Raw genomic sequence first — 17,833 nt, 5'->3', positions numbered from 1 at the left:
AACTGGAGTATTATGCCAGTTCTGGGCACCAAATTTCAGGAAAGATGTGGACAAATTGGAGAAAGTCCAGAGAAGAGCAAGAAAAATTATTAAAGGTCTAGAAAACATGACCTATGAGGGAAGATTGAAAAAAATGGATTTGTTTAGTCTGGAGAAGAGAAGACTGAGGGGGGACATGATAACAGTTTTCAAGTATGTAAAAGGTTGTTACAAGGAGGAGGAAGAAAAATTGTTTTTCTTAACCTCTGAGAACAGGACAAGAAGCAATGGGCTTAAATTGCAGCAAGGGAGTTTTAGGCTGGACATTAGGAAAAACTTCCTGTCAGACTGGTTAAGCACTGGAATAAATTGCCTAGGGAGGTGGTGGAATCTCCATCACTGGGGATTTTTAAGAGGTTGGACAAACACCTGTCAGGGATGGTCTATAATATAGTCCTGCCTTGAGTGCAGAAAACTGGACTTGATGACCTCTTGAGGTCCCTTCCAGTTCTATGATTCTGTTCTATGTGAGCGCAGTTTAGAAGCCCCTTACTCATGCAGTAATGCTCTATGAGCTTTAAAGTGTCACGGAAGTGGTTTTAAAAACACCTGTACAACACAACGGTGTGCTCTCCTCGCTTAACAATGGGATTTTAGCGTCGGATCGTAGCCTTTCTGATTGTCCACTGGAACTGGCAGGCTGATGGTAGGAGCAACTAGATACTCAGCAGTGTGGCTTAGATGAAAGCTGTCAGGTTCAACAGGATGGATGGCTAGGCCAAATTGGAATACACAAAGGGAAACTGGAAAGAGAAAATCTTCTACCTGCAGATTCCAGCTATTTTGGTATATGCAGTGGTGTTGTAGTCATATCCGTCCCAGGATATTAGATAGACAGGGTGGGTGAGGTAATATTTTTTATTGGACCTTCTATTGGGGAGAGACAAGCTATTTTGGTGGCACATGCAAGCTAGCTGTATGGGCTGGGGTGCTGTGCTGCATTGCTAAGACAAAGCAATCAGTGGGTGTGGTAAGCAAACAAAAATGGCAGGCTGGGTAAGACCACACTGTCCACAGGGAGGCCAAACAGAAAATATGCTGGAACGAAAAGGATAGCAGTATGGGCTACATCATGAAAAACAAGGCTGCACTTGAGGGAGCCACAGGAATTGAGGGTTAATTTGCACCAGCAGGCTGGTAGAATGGGCCAGACTCTCTGACTGGGAGACGGAGGGGGGAGAAATACATTGGAAAGAGTGGGGAAAAGAAAGTGGCACAATAGCGGGCTAAGCTGTGCTGCAGAAGCCCACATCTGAGGGAGCGGAGAAACCCGTCAGGCTGCCATGATCATGATGTCATGGGAACTGGTACCAAATACAGGGAAGCTGAGCCATTTGAATGTGTGTGTTTTGGGTTTCTTTGGTGTAAACTCTGGTTTTGGTTTCAGAGTCTGTAAGAGTCAGAGCGGCCCTCAGATGGAGGGGGCTGACAGAATCAGTGAGGGGGTGGGATTTCAAGAGATCAGGCAAGATTGGATAAAACCCCTTTCTGGAATTATTGGGGTAAAAAATCTGGCTACTGAGGCAGTCTGAAAAGGGTAGTGGTGGTGGGGGTGTGTGTTCCTGTGCTGTGGGTTTTCCATAACTTTCTAACTTACCAGCTTCTTAGTGACACTCCTGGACTCAGTATTTCACCCCAGTCAGAACAGCAAATGTCCTTGGCTGGGTTTGGGGCTCTCTAGCTTGTTGCTTCCAAAACGCCAGATCCCTTGCTGCTGAATTTCCACCCCAAACAGTTCAAAGCTTGCCTTCCACCACTGCTACGGTTGGGAGTCAGCCAAGGCTGCCATGTGTCACCTTGCTGTACAGTGACGGAGACCCAGAGTTCCTGTGATCTTAATTGGGCCTGCTACAGAAAAATCAAAACCAAACACAATAGGAAGCCTGGAGACACAAAGAGGACAGTCCTAGGAGAATCTCTTGCTTGAGTGGAGATGAGGCACTGGGAGACAGCCAAGTCTCTGAACAGCTCCACCCATTGGCAGTACATTGTCACTCTAGACTAGAGGGAGAGGAAACTCCATCCTTGGAAAATGAGGAACTCAGTTATAATAGAGCATCAGGTGCCCAAGAGGAAAAAATCCCCATTGACCTCACTGGATGCAGATTTAGGCCAGTGTTGAATGCAATCAAAAATCCCACGCTAACTGGAGGAATTGGCATCATGTGTTCGCCTGGCTTAAAAAAAAAAATTCTTCCTTTATCCCCTCCCCTCCCATGATCAGTTCTCTCTTCTGAGTCACCCGTATTTGTAACAATGCTAGGTCCCGGTCTCGTTTCCAGATTTGCAAATAATGTAAGCAGCAGCATTTTGATACGATGTATTTATATTTACATGGACTATGCTGATCATACATATTAGAAACAATAAAAAAAGAAGTTAACTAAAATGTACATCATACACTTGTGTATATATATATTTTTTACACAGAGGTAAAAAGGCTTATAAAAAATCAATACAACAGGGTTTTAACTTTTAGTATACAGATACATTATGGATGTAGGCTTCAGGCACTTTCATTTGTTAATGTGAGCAATAGCTTGAAAAAAACCTCTTCACAACCGAAAAAAATTTTGGTTAATGTTTTGTTACCACAGATACAAAAATAAAATCTGGAGAATGTCTCTCAAATGATTGATGTCAGTATTGCAAAGCTGACTGGGAAAACACGACACACTGTTCAGCTGCAGTGTGGAGACCAATGAGAAATATTTACAAAGAACGCCTCCATTTTCTACCCTTGTGCCCTTACACCATTGCCTTCACAATCCAAAGAAAATGTGTAACAAGATCTACAAGTATTACAAAAACCAAGAGGGGTAAGGAAGAGGGATTTTTAAAAAGACGACATACATAAAGGCTTGGAGTATGTCTGATTTAGTTAAATAAATAGGGGCACTTAATAGAGACTTGACAAAAAACTGTAAGATCTCTTCGTAGTGTTGTGCTTTGTAGAGGCAAGACCTTACAGATGTTTGTTTATATGAGGCTGGCTTGATGTTTACTAGACATCATTGAGAGATTTGTCATTTGCGATCAGGCACAAAATATTTATATTCCATTCAGTGAACCCAGACACATTACACCAAGAGCAAAAATCCCTCCCTTTCTATTATCATTCCATTTTTTTTTTTAACCTAAACCCAGCAACTGCTGCAAATTAAGTTTACCAAACTCTACAGTCTATAAGCACGTTGCATAATTAATGGATGGTTTACAAAAAGCTGTGATTAACTCTCAGAGGAACATTCCAACTCGAAAGAATGGCAAGCATTTCTTAAATCTATTTGGCAAAAATAAAAAGTTCCTTTCCTTTAAGACTGATGTCAATGTGCAATAAGAGGGAGGGAAGGGGCATGCATCCACTGGCAATTTACTGCAGAAAAAAATTATGGCAGGAACAGCAGTGCCAGCTTTGACAAGCCAATCCCTAGCTGCCTCAAAATATTCAGATTGTACTATGCTAGTTATAGCTAACTGATCTAAATCTTTTTTGTTTTTTATTTTAATAAAAATTATTTGGCTATTCCTTGTAATATATTAGAAAAATACTCTTTTCCCAGCTAATTACAAGCCTTGTACACAAGACATGACAGTAACATTTTTTTTTTAAAGTATTCTCATCTTGCTGTATGCATAACACAACTCTCTGGATCCACTTTCAGTATCTGGGTGGTGAGCAGGGAGGAGAAGGGTGTAGGAGACACTTTGGCCCCAATCGCACAAACACTTACTCATATGATGAACTTTACACCTGTGAGTAAGTGCTTCTAAAGTCAACGGGACTACTCACATGTATAAAAGCAGCACATGCATAAGCATTTACAGGGTCAGGAAATGGGAGTGGTAGTTATATGTAGGCTTTTTATTTTAAATACATATTCCGAGTTACTCTAACATGTGGATTTCATTGTGAATGTAAAATTCTCATGCACATGTATTTATTCTATAGACCAAAATTTAATTTAAAAATATATTTTTTCTGCATAATCCACCACTTGTTCAATGTTTCTCAAAATCACAATGGGTTATGCTACTACTTTTGTGGTTGCACTGGCTATCTTGTTAATTCTTTGCATAACGAGAAGAATTTTTATTCAGCTGAAATATTAGTGTTTTATTCTCAAATAAAGACATAGCAGGGTAATGAAAAGCTCCTTCCCGTTATGTAGAATTCCAAAACTAAAGTTTTATTTGCAAAATTATTTAAGAAAAAAGCCTAAATTTAAATTTCCCTTTCAAGTATTGATCTGAAATGAATGCAGTTTGGAGGACTTTCAGATTCTCAAAAGTTAACTGAAATTAAGGCTCATTTCCCACATTCAGTTAATATTTGAAATTTAACATCAGAGAAATAATTTAAGATGTCTGACAAAAGAAATGATTATGGACTCTAACGAGAAACTGCAGCTTACATGAATATTTTGGCTTTAGAAAACAAACAGTGACAGCAATACTGTGTTGTGGTACAAGTTTGTTACTAGAACACCTTCTATACATACAATAACTGATCGCAGGTTAAAATACTTTCTGGGTGGGATTTCATTCCATTACACTATATTTCTCAAAGTGCCGATGCTTGCTACGTCTAGGTGGTACTGCTCAAGGCAAGCTACGGCAAGACAGATCCATATTAGAGATGTTCTAAAATCCACCACCATCCACAGTTCATATCTCAGAGTCCTTTTAACTGAAAAAATATAAACATGTACACGACATTCTGTTCGATTACAGATTAATAATACAAAAGTCTATGCTGTAGGTTAGTTTGTTAGAACACTTGAAGAGCAAATCAATGCAGAGTGGCCCATGAAAAACCAAACATAAATGATCCAAGTGGTTTCTGGACTCTGTTGGGCACACAGGCTGCATCAAAATATAAAGGATTTGAATGCTCCAAACCAACGTGCTCCTTAACTACAGGGAAAGCATAACACAATTTAAACTTGTGTGTAGTCATCCAGCTGCTTTGTGTTTCCCACCACAGCACCTGCACATAACCCCACAGTGGTAACAAGCCCGAAGGGGCAAGTAACAGCACATACATGGGGCAAAGAAAGACAAGGCGATAAGGGCCATCCACCGGAGGCAAAACTTTTCATCACTGGTGTCACATGAACAAGGGTCTGTATAGTCTCCTTCTGGATCAGACATACAGTGATACAGCATACTGTCCGCACACCACATACAGCTGACTCGACGGATGCAACTTCTGACGCGGTCTGGTGCGTCCTGACACTGACCCCGCCTATTTTCCTCATGATTGAATATGTCCCTGCAATACACGCACCGCGATCTCTCTCCATCTTCCTTCCGTCTTGGTTTGAACTTGACAGGCTGAGTCTTTATCGCAGCACCCTTTATATCTTCACCCGGGTCAAAGTCTGAGCTGTCTACGTAAGGATAATTGTAATCGTGTTTTGAGGCATCACTTTTGGCAAAACGTACGTACGAGTCCACATCATCAGCGTCGATGTACTTCCCTCGCGACGGGGCATGGCGGTAGTCCTCATAACCTGTCATCCAAATCTTTTCCCGAGGGTTAATGCGCACTATCTCCTCATCATCATCTGGAAAGCTGACGTGTCGATAGGACCTTTGTATTGACTGCTGGAGAAAAGGCAAACAGTTAATTTTTCTATCAAGAACTGGCAGAGACTTTTGACATTTTTGATCAAGTGCTACTAAGCATCAGTAGTGCATTTGGGAAATAAATTTTAATCACTGTTTTCTTAGTTTTTTTAAAATTTATCTTGATCACACACATTATTAAAATGATAAAATTAACTTAATTTTCTTTTTTTTTTGTATGCTACTAAACTGTGATTAACAAAATAGACAAACCACTTTCACTTTATACTGTGCCTCACTTTCTACACTAGCATGGTGGTAACAAGCTTTTACATGCTGTGACCCTACGTGGCAACAGAAAATAGCTTCAGAACCTGCATCCCATCTAGACATAAGGAAAGGCATGCTGCTCACTATGCCCCCTCTCACATGTACAATATGCACATATTTGTAACCACCACAGGGACAGAGCCCCAGATTAAGAATCCACATGCCAGCCCAATGCTGCAGTTGTCTGTTGCAGACAGCACAGGTGAGTGTTCAAATTCCAATTTTTTTAAAAAACCCAACCTCCTCTTCACTGAAAACTTTTAAAAACAAAATTCATAAGTCTCTTAATATCAGACTATTTAAGAACTTGATGCTTGAACTTTTCTCACAGTATCCCTTTAAGTAAGCAGCAATTAATAAGAAGCTCACTTGTTCTGGTTGGTAGTGGTCAGAGCTATACTGGTCGTGAACGTGACCATGAGTGCAAATTCTGCGATGTTCGCAGGGTGTGGGAGAGGCTAGTATCCGCAGAGGCTGTTCCCTTTTTTGAGAAGAATTAGAAGAGCTGTCTGTAGCATTCTATTTTAAAAGGGAAGGAAAAGATAATTAATTCATACAGCCATATATTACTGCATATAGCTTTGAGATACATGCAGGAACTCAGGTATTGGCAATATTGGCAACACAAAAAAGCAGACACCATTATACAGGTAATCTGCCCCTAAATTCTAGAAAAAAGCAGATGGATCTATATGTAGGTCACAGAAGTTGCTACCACAGACAGAAAATACAATATGCCATAGCCTATGAGTGCTTGGTGAGAGAACACAATTTCTATTTGCCTGGTATGTTATTTGTTGTAATGTACATTAGAAAGCAGGATGTTCATGCTATAACTCCTTCTGGATGGCAAAAATTAGCTGATTGCATCATTTAAAGGAATTTAAATAGGATGCAATCAGACAATGTTAGGTGTGACTAACTGATTTATGCACACAGACTAGATAGTCAGGCTGCAGAAGATTTAGTAATGGTCTTTTGCAGGTTTAAAAAAAAAGTCAATTGGAACCTTCTTTGCAGTTCTCTAAGCATTTGCCTAACACTAATGGGTCACAAACTACTTACATAGAATGATCAACTTTTTAAGCTGTTTTTTTTAAAGTTCTCACCATTCTCAAAATTCAGTGAATATTCTTTAATTTTCAAAAGATACGTCCAGTGTTCTTCTAGCCCAGATCTTGCCTAGAGTCTTGAAGTTTTTTGGGTCTGATACTACTGCATCACTGCGTTGCAATGAGTATCTCAACAAATGGGTGATACATCATGTACTGCCATCAAGATCTATCACAAGACCTGCAGCTTCATATTAAGATTATTTCTCCCGCAAGAGAAATTCCAAGGGGTCTTAACCAGCATCTCTATTTGATCATAGATTTGAGGATAACAAATAACTTCATGTGCAATCTTGATTGAGAACTCTGAATCTGATGTGCAAACAATATGCCCACCATATTGATGCAGACCATCCATTGAGCCTGTTTCAGAAACTGGTCCAGCTTTTCACCTGTACCATAAATAATCCAGAGTGTGATTTATTTAACAAGTTCTCTTCCACTTGCATGAAATCCTTCATTGTATCAGCACTGAAACTGGCAGAAGTGCCTGAACACCTCATTGCACCTGTTGGCATCCCTGCCAAGAAGTACTGGGAGAGTGGAAGGAACGGATGGCAAAAGAAGTCACAAACATTGCCTAGATACCAACGAGAAACACTGTACTGTTGCATAAGCCTGGAGTTGTATTGATGCAGGTGTCTTGAAGTGTCAGAGAAAAATCCCTGCAGGATAACAATCCACGGCCAACAAGAGTATGAAGCTGTTAATTAGTATACAGCCCATCACCATTTTTTTTGCCTCCCATGATGCCATGGCATATGATTTTAAAAAGCATTTTATGCTGCAACTGATGTACGAGCTGGGATTTCTGTTGCTTGTGCGCTAGCAGTCTTCCCTCTCACTTCAGTCACTGCATGCCACCAGTACGCTTCTTGGGGATGCGTTTAGAGAAATGTGTGCCTCTGGGGCCATTTCACAAAAAGTGGCGGAAAAGCGTGCTACACCATTCCAAAGCATTGCTAGAGAGGTCTGTAGGAGGATCAATATTCTTCCTCAGAGCCATCTAAAACCAGTTCAGTTCCATTAGTTCATGAAGGTAGACCGTCAAACCTGAAACTGAAGGAGGCAACACTCTGTCCACAATGTGAGTATACATATCAGTACTCCCCTACCTCCACTCATCTCAAACACTAGGACTGCTGAAGAAGTTGAACTGCTAACCCCATGGCACAGTCCCATGACAATCATTGGTGACCAAGAAATCCCAGGCTCTTTCAGGCTTGTTATCCACATGGACGCTGAAGTCACCAAGCACAATTATTAAATACGGGGTAAGTGAAAATGTGAGTTACCCACATTTATAAAAGGAGTGTGCGTATAATGTGTCAGATACGGTTGGTGGGGAAGAAAATACAAATTATCCAGTTTCTGTGTGAAAAGATCTCTATTATAACACTGCAGTAGGTTTGCTTAAAAAAAAAAATGCTTAACTTACATTTCCTTCTCAGAATTTGAGACGTTCCTTTTTCAAATGACTTCGTCATTTACAATTTTAAAAGCCTAGTCAATATATGTCATTAGTGAAGAGCAGTGTGTTAATCATTTACTACAGTCCATTTCCCACTAAATGTGTTTGTTGCTCAAGAATGGCTAATCAGGTGTCTGAGTAATATCCTGAGATAAGCACTGATCACAGAACAAGATGAGAAAAGACTACTTCCCAACAGTGACAAAACTGGACTGGTCACCTTGCCTCTGCTGGCTTTTCAGAATAGTTTCACCATTTGTTATGCAATATACAGGATGACTATATAAAGAAATTTGAAAGATTCATGCTGAAAATATGAAGCAATGCAATTTGAGGCAGGGTCAGAAGTCAGTTGCTCAAGGGAAGTAATGAAAGCCTTACCACTTGGGATTTTTAAAAGCAGACTGAATAGGGCACTAAGAAGTGTACTGTCAAGAATGATTCTTGAATGATACAATAAGCCTTTCTAGATTTTATGATTCCACAAAATAAAGTAATCATGCTTTTAAAGTTAGTCAGGAGATACACGAATAATAGCCTAAACATAATCTGAATCTATATTACATTAGCTTGGTCATCGTCTTTTTTTTTTTTAAGCATAAAACAAACATCACTAGCTGACCAATGCTCTGTGTTGCTTTACATTGCTTTGCTCACTTCCCTGTGTTATGCAATCCCATCTGCTGAATCAACCATGTTTGGTTTGGAATGTGGGTGGAGACAGAACCACTCTCTCATATCCCCTTCTCTCCGCCCATCTCACGCTTGCCGCTGAAGTGTCCCAGAGCCCCACCAGCCACCACCATTCTCAGACAGCAGGAAGATGCATGGAGACAGTCCAACATCTTTCCGCAGCCTCCCTTTTCACGTTGGGAAGGATGAGCAAAACTAATCATTCCTTTTCTTAAGCAAGTTATTCCTCTTCCCACCAACCTCCAAGTATCCACAGGGATGGGGGGACTTCTCCTCTCACCAGCAGCAGTGGTGTTTTGGAGAGCCACTCTTTGAGGCTCCAGAGAGAGAGAGAGTGTATGTGTGTGTGTGTAGTCAAGTGAGTTATAGTTTTGCATGTGTTTGAACTTGTACTGATGCAGCTGCCTTAAAGTGTCAGAAAAAGACTATCACTGCAGGATAACACAAAAGATGGGTGCACAATAGGGTGAAGAAGGATGACTGCACAGCTAACATCCTCTAGAGAGAGTAATTTTGAGGCCTGTGCAGAGCTGCAGAGCCAACTGATCTTCATTCCCAAACAGGAGCAATAGTGATCAATCATTAGGACAATGTATCCTGCTCTCCCAGGGAGAGGCTGTTTAAGCAGTAGGGCTGGTGAGGAGGGACAAAGACCTAACAGGTCAGGAGATGCCAAGTTCTCTTGATTGACAGCTTCCTCCAACCACCTACACATCTGTGAGGATCTTCTATGTGGAATCTACCCCTTTGTGTATTTACTATAGTCAGATGCACTAATTTAAGGGGAGTAGCACAAGCTATTTCTTCTTATATGACTCTCTTTATCCAGTTGGATCATTGGGGAAAAAAAAATTGAAATGGCAACACCATGGAAGAAAAACCACAATATCTGGGCACATAAAATAAATGATCAGACAACTATTGGGTTAAGTTTGTGTCTGCAGTTTCTCTGCAGACAATCCCTCTGGTTTACACTATTTTAATGTGTGTAGTTTGTGCACAATTTCAATAGCTCGATTGGGGTGCAACCATCTTTCCAATGAATTCATGAGATGTCATTCTCCCAAGATTCCTTCAGTTAAATCTTATAAGAGCAAGTCCTCAAGTTGGGATGAAGCTCTCAGGAAAAGACTAGTGCCTTTGCACTTTTGATTTTGGTAGAAGTGAGGGGAGAAGAAAATACTTTCTTCTTGTGTCATAACACACCAGTTCCTCCCTCATCAATGAGATTTTACATACATAACCCCCACCCACCAAGAAATATTTTGCAGGATCAGATTTTCAAGTCACATCTAACATTGTATTTGTTGTGCTTGTAAAAAGGCCAGGTTGAAAATCCCTTGAGAATTTGGGCTGTAAAGTGAGAGAATAAAAAAAAAAAATTAAAAAAAGTTAAAATTATAAAATGATTTCTTGTGAACACAGGCAAACTGAAGTGACAAAAAACCAAAACTAGTCAAAGAACACATTTTTGCCAAGAACTTGTAAGGTAAGTGGTTATTGGATAACCCTGAAAGCGATGCTGCATAAGGACAGATTTAAGAAAAAGACTGTACATTTAAAAAATATCACCACACAACTGCGGTAATACACAGAAACCTGAAGCAAATGTGAGATTGTCTTTCCACGGAGTTCAGAGAAGATTTGAGTGTACACAGATAACCGTGGTTACACTAAACCCGGGTTAGGATTTTCTAAAACAGGAATAGGACTACAATTTCTTAAATGATTGGACAGTTTCCTAGTCACTATTTATACAAATAGCAAAATATAAGTTTAGCAAGTTAGTTTTAATATTACCTTTTTGTTTGTTGGAGTGGTAACATATAGTGGCAAGATTACTCCCATGACTGTGCTGTGTTAAATCAGCATAACTTAATGCAACATTTACATGGATTCTGTGCACAAAATCTTCTGATTAAACTGCATCTTAGTCTGCTTCTGGTATTATTAAGTTCTCTCTTATGTTGTACAAGGCTTGATTAAGACTCCCTCACACTACTAGCATGGTAGAAGGGGACTTAGTATATATGAGAATCAGGCGCATGAGCAGTTTAATTAGAATGCTACATGGTGTCAAATGTGCATAGAGTAAAAGCTCTGAGTTTTTTCTGTGTTCTTTAAATACTCTTGACTAATTGTCACTGATACAAGGTGTCAGACATGTCTCTTAAAAGCAGAGGACAGAATAGAGTTTTCACAACAGAAAAAGCAATTTTAATGTCAACAAATTTTAAAGTAAGAAATTTGTGAATTAAAGCCACCATTCTAATACGATCTATAATCATCTTGTATGTTCTCATATCCTGGACACATTTGGTAAGGAAAGGTCTCACTTTCTAACTTTCAAGAAGTTGATATAAAAGGAGTAGTGAAAAAAGTTATATGGGATGTTATTCAGTTATATGGGAAGTTATGCTGACAGCAATGGCTAAAGCTATCGCATGTTACAGTGATGAGTGCGGTACAACAACCTAGACAGAAAAGAATGTTCTTTCAGCCTACAAGTTCTGTTTATGAGACTCCGGAGAGTCTCTCGTTATTTGGGCATCCTCTCTTTGTGCCTTGCCTCTGCCTTAATAGATTTCTCTTTAGTAAGATTAACTAGATTATTTCACTGGGAACATGGACATTGTCATGTACCTTAAAAATCACACCCCTTTCCTCTTCAAAAATCTTTGGTGGTTGTTTAACTTAACCCTCTGTGCAAAGAAGGAGAGCCTGCCCTTGTGAGGAGGGGTACTTACTGCATGGTAACAAGCTTTGTAGTGTTGCCACACTGCATCGTTAGTATATTAGTAAGTGCACAAGCAAGTACTTTCAGTAATTAATTTTTTCAGGCCTCGAAAGAGCATTCTGGTGACAGCTTATGACAGTCTGTAGAATCAAGAGCTGAGTCTGCATGTTCTCATTTACAGAGATCTGCTTCAAGATTAGCAAAGACACCCCTTTTAGAGCTGATGGTAGGACAGGCCTTTTCAGGTGACTAAACACCCAATGTTACTTACAGGCTTATCTTTCAGAAATCTGTATACACACTACCAAGGCAAGAGGAACTAATTGGGAAAAGAGCACTCGTGGGCGTGCACACACGCACAAGCAATGAGTAACTTTGTTCTGTGTCCATCTGCTGGTAGGAGCATATAACACGAGAAAATTCTACAAAACTAGCTATTTGATAGCAACTGTCATTCCAAGAAAACCTGGAATTAAAAAACCTTAAACAAAACCAAGTTAACTGAGCTAAAAAATTGTGCATCCACCCCCACGTTAAAGGGTTTGCTCTTTATAACTTTTTAAAAAAAACCATGAATTCAGCTGCACACAGTTCATCAGACTGAACTGATACTTTAAGTCAATAAGAGGGTCATTTATTTAATTATAACTGTCCACATTATTTTAGCTGGAATCCATCACCAAAATAGAACTCAACAGCTGATGCAAACTTTTTAAATTCTCTCACTGCATGCCTTGCAAATATGTTAAGCTTTGTTTAAAAAGGCAGTAGTATTTATTTATTATGAACTTATCTTTTTGCAGAAATAAGCAGAGGATGAAGTAACCGCCTACTTATAATCACTTCTGATTTGATTTTCATAAAACATTTACAAGATGCAGGGAAATCAGGCCCTTGACAAATCTCATGAAGCAGGTAGATGAGGGAGAAGGGTTATTAGATGCAGTCGTTTACAATGGATTTCTACACTATGCAGAGTTAAATTTTCAGTCCGCCACACTCAGATAAGCTGATGACATGTATTCTTCCTCTCCATCTATTAGCAATACGTTTCTATAGAAAAAGTTGATTACCATGAAATATTACAGTAACCCTCTTCCACTTCCTTAGTGGACCACACTAAAAGAAGAAGAGGATTGAATTGAAGTGTTTGCTCTAGGTTTTAAAAAAAAATTTTTGTTTGGTTGCTGACTCATCAAAACACATTCATTGTTTAGTTTTATTAAAACGTCACAAAGAGATTTGCCTTCTCCTTTGAGAACTTTCTGCAACATTTAAGAATAAAACCAAATTATGGTTGGTTTAACAACTCTCCTGTGTGCATTTCCAAGTAGACTGAAATCTTTGCATGTTTTCTTCAAGTTACTAGAGACAAGGGAAATCAAACCAGATTTGTCTATGTTTAAAAGAGCATGTGGAAATTACAGCCTCTCTCCTGAAGAGTGGTGGTTAGGCAGTCATTTGCCCTGTGGTTCTGAATCAACCCTCTTCCTGTCATCACTAAGACAGATGGTCCAAGCTAGCACCAGGAGGCAAATTCCCTTCCCCCCACTTTAAATTACAGAGGCCAGGAGGCCAGGCACAGCTTCATCCACTAATTCCAGATTCCACTTCCCTCCAGCATTCTCCTCAGGCTTCACTAACATTGTTGTGTTATACACTGAAAGGCAATTCCCTAATCCTTTTTACTGTGGTAACAGGAAGTTGTCAATCATCTCCTTGTCAGGCTGCCAAGGCTGCCTCTCTTTCAGACCATGTTTACATGCTAAGTTTGGCTGGCTCAGTGTGTCACCTTCAAGAGCAGAAGGCAGAACTGAATGACGAGCAAGAAACAGAAATTTCTGGCTGCTCCTCTGCACGGATTGCTAGCTCTCTTAATTCTAAATACGTACCCCAGAGCCAAGGAAACTAATGACGTCTGTTTTAACGTATCAGAAGAATGGCTCGCCATTTACGAACCTATCTTCTTGTTGAGAACAACTTCCTTAGTTATATGTAATACATAACAGAAGTTTTCAGCCTTTACTACTTTTTGAAATTTTCAAGTATCTTAAGAGCCAAAAGACAACAAAACATTTGTGTGTATTTTACAGTTTAGATATTAGTGTAAAGAGCTGTGTCCATAGATTAAAAAGGTTTCAGAGTAGCAGCCGTGTTAGTCTGTATTCGCAAAAAGAAAAGGAGTACTTGTGGCACCTTAGAGACTAACAAATTTATTTGAGCATAAGCTTTCGTGAGCTACAGCTCACTTCATCGGAAGTGATCCGTGCATCCGATGAAGTGAGCTGTAGCTCACGAAAGCTCATGCTCAAATAAATGTTAGTCTCTAAGGTGCCACAAGTACTCCTTCTCCTTTTTCATAGATTAAAAAGAATCCTGACCGGAGGGCAGAATCAGATAAACCCTATCTTACATGTAGAACTATTATCATTCCTGTTACTTCCACTGAATGCATCCGATGAAGTGAGCTGTAGCTCATGAAAGCTTATGCTCAAATAAATTTGTTAGTCTCTAAGGTGCCACAAGTCCTCCTTTTCTTTTTGCGGATACAGACTAACATGGCTGCTACTCAAACCAGTCTGGCTATGTTACTGTTACTCTACTCTCACTCACCTAATATATTTATTTCAGGATGCACACTAATCATATAGACTCTTCTGGGTAACTTCAGCAGGATTTAAGGAGGGGCAAAAGACTATAATTGCTGACCAATTGCTGAGCCACGGTCCACACAAGTATACAGAATTTCCTGAAGGGACACCAAGAGGACATCTAGTTCATCCCTGACTGATGTTAGTCTAACCTGTTCTTAAAACCTCCAGTGATGGGAGTTTCCACAGCCTCCCTAGATAACCTAGTCTAGTGATTTAACTATATACAAATTATTTTACAAATAAAGTTCTCTCCTCCCCCATACCCTCCCACCCAAAACAAAGCAATGGGATTTATTACTTTAACCAGCTGTGACCCACATACATTTTAGCAACACCACACAAAGGGCTTATCTAAACTAGGATAAAAAGATGTATTTCAGAAATGTGTTGGCCAACATGTTTTAATTCACTAGAGCAGTGGTCCCCAAACTGTGGGGTGCATCCCCTAGGGGGGCGGAGAGGGACGTTTGTGTGGGGGTGCACGGCGGAGCCTGGGCCAGCCCTCACTGGGGGCAAAGAGGGAGTGCCACCCAGCCTCACTCTGCCCCGCCCCCTACTCTGCCCCTAGCCTGGTCCAGCTCCGGTCCCAGCCACAGCTCCACTCTGCTCCTGCTTTGCCCCCACCCCAGCTCTGCCCTCATTCCCCCCCAGCCCAGCTTCTCCCCTATCCCCAGTTCTGCCCCCAGCTCCGCCATCAGCCCAAGCTCCTCTGCTGAGCCAACTGTGCAGTAATGGAGGGGGAGCGTGGACAGATTCCATTATTGGTAACGGGGGGTGTGGCAGGAAAAGTTTGAGCACCACTGCACTAGAGTATCCAGGACACATTGTATGTGTGTCAGTTGGTTGAGGTGAACCTCAAGGGGTGCCTAGGGTTCACCTTGACCAACTAGCACATGCTAAAACAAAACTTGTCCTGCTTACAACAGTGTTAAAATGTGTTAGCTAACACATTTTAAAAATACACCTTTTTAAAAAATCTTGTTTTAGACAAACCCAAAGGCTAAATCTAAACAAACTCAGTGTGCTGTTAGACATGATGTAATCTTCCAAGCAGATACATGATGTCTGCCTTATTCTCTCATACCTACTATAAAAATAGAAAGCTTCCATACAACCTCTTCTTCTCCATTCCAAAAACCCTGTGCTTAAAATCAGACCTACAATTATTTAAACAAACCAACAAGGTCAGAGAGATTTGGACTGCCACCCTTAACTATACTCTGTCTGTCTACATAGTGCACAGGTTCCTTGGGTAATTTTAAATAGCAGAGACAGACTGGATAGAGTTACAAAGTCGGATTCTCCAGTCTGCCAAGTTCGCTTGTAGTGCTTATGCAGCATAAAATGAACTGAAAGTGGCTGGAGACAGCTAAGTTGCCCCCTTCTCCATCCTCATTTCCATCCACCTCAGAACTTGCCTGTCAGTGTAACTGGAGGGTTGGGGCGTCAGAGTTTGTACAAAGAAAAGGAGTACTTGTGGCACCTTAGAGACTAACCAATTTATTTGAGCATGAGCTTTCGTGAGCTACAGCTCACTTCATCAGATGTTTACCGTGGAAACTGCAGCAGACTTTATATACACACAGAAATCATGAAACAATACCTCCTCCCACCCCACTGTCCTGCTGGTAATAGCTTATCTAAAGTGATCAACAGGTGGGCCATTTCCAGCACAAATCCAGGTTTTCTCACCCTCCACCCCCCGACACAAATTCACTCTCCTGCTGGTGCTAGCCCATCCAAAGTGACAACTCTTTACATAATCAAGTCGGGCTATTTCCTGCATAGATCAAGGTTTTCTCACATCCCCCCCACCCCCATACACACGCAAACTCACTCTCCTGCTGGTAATAGCTCATCTAAACTGACCATTCTCCAGGTTTAAATCCAAGTTAAACCAGAACATCTGGGGGGGGGGGGGTAGGAAAAAACAAGAGGAAACAGGCTATCTTGCATAATGACTTAGCCACTCCCAGTCTCTATTTAAGCCTAAATTAATAGTATCCAATTTGCAAATGAATTCCAATTCAGCAGTTTCTCGCTGGAGTCTGGATTTGAAGTTTTTTTGTTTTAAGATAGCGACCTTCATGTCTGTGATTGCGTGACCAGAGAGATTGAAGTGTTCTCCGACTGGTTTATGAATGTTATAATTCTTGACATCTGATTTGTGTCCATTTATTCTTTTACGTAGAGACTGTCCAGTTTGACCAATGTACATGGCAGAGGGGCATTGCTGGCACATGATGGCATAGATCACATTGGTGGATGTGCAGGTGAACGAGCCTCTGATAGTGTGGCTGATGTTATTAGGCCCTGTGATGGTGTCCCCTGAATAGATATGTGGGCACAATTGGCAACGGGCTTTGTTGCAAGGATAAGTTCCTGGGTTAGTGGTTCTGTTGTGTGGTATGTGGTTGTTGGTGAGTATTTGCTTCAGGTTGCGGGGCTGTCTGTAGGCAAGGACTGGCCTGTCTCCCAAGACTTGTGAGAGTGTTGGGTCATCCTTCAGGATAGGTTGTAGATCCTTAATAATGCGTTGGAGGGGTTTTAGTTGGGGGCTGAAGGTGACGGCTAGTGGCGTTCTGTTATTTTCTTTGTTAGGCCTGTCCTGTAGTAGGTAACTTCTGGGAACTCTTCTGGCTCTATCAATCTGTTTCTTTACTTCTGCAGGTGGGTATTGTAGTTGTAAGAAAGCTTGACAGAGATCTTGTAGGTGTTTGTCTCTGTCTGAGGGGTTGGAGCAAATGCGGTTGTATGCAGTTTGTACAGCTTCATAAAGTTTTAGCTACTGCAGTTTTCAAATTCAAAGTCCCACTGTCAACAAGCATCATTCAGGATCACCTTGTGACAAATCAAGTGTGAAGCTCGACTGTGTGAGTGCGTGCCCTTTTCAATTGTCACTGGTTGAGTTCAAGAGTGTTAAAAGAAACACAAAACTAAGACAAGCTGGAAATACCCTTTCCCACTGCTTGGTTTGCATGAAGAGAGGTGTTAAAACTAACACGAAAGTGTTTTGAGGCTAGATCTCAGAATTAAGTAGGGTCATTTCAATACAGACATTTGCCCTTACAAAATTATTTTTCCAAACTAGAGAAACCGAGACACTTTCAAGTGATATATGAAAGTGTGAGTTTGCTATAATACATTCATTCAGAACACAGGTTTATTCACCTAGGCGAGAGACAGCAACTTTGAAAACAGCGACTGTTCAATTCATTTTGACCTC

The 17,833-nt window shown here is 40.7% G+C and overlaps 1 protein-coding gene across 3 annotated transcripts in view; it reads right to left on the bottom strand.

Moving 5' to 3' along the window:
* Window positions 1-4,093: 4,093 nt before the first annotated feature.
* SPRED2 (sprouty related EVH1 domain containing 2) overlaps window positions 4,094-17,833 on the bottom strand; it is an 82,279-nt gene continuing 68,539 nt past the window's right edge. For 2 of the 3 annotated variants that reach the window (XM_073339468.1, XM_073339470.1), the window contains exons 5-6: window positions 6,310-6,459; window positions 4,094-5,649 (exon numbers count right to left, since the gene is read on the bottom strand). In XM_073339468.1, coding sequence (XP_073195569.1) covers window positions 4,996-5,649; window positions 6,310-6,459 — 804 coding nt within the window. In that variant the 3' untranslated portion in view covers window positions 4,094-4,995. The remainder of the gene's footprint in view (window positions 5,650-6,309; window positions 6,460-17,833) is intronic. The other variant, XM_073339469.1, reaches the window with a different exon arrangement.

Source organism: Lepidochelys kempii, chromosome 3 (assembly GCF_965140265.1).
Source record: "Lepidochelys kempii isolate rLepKem1 chromosome 3, rLepKem1.hap2, whole genome shotgun sequence".
NCBI lineage: Eukaryota > Metazoa > Chordata > Testudines > Cheloniidae > Lepidochelys > Lepidochelys kempii.
Note: the sequence above shows the minus strand (reverse complement) of the source record. Positions and strands in the feature narration are given on the sequence as shown.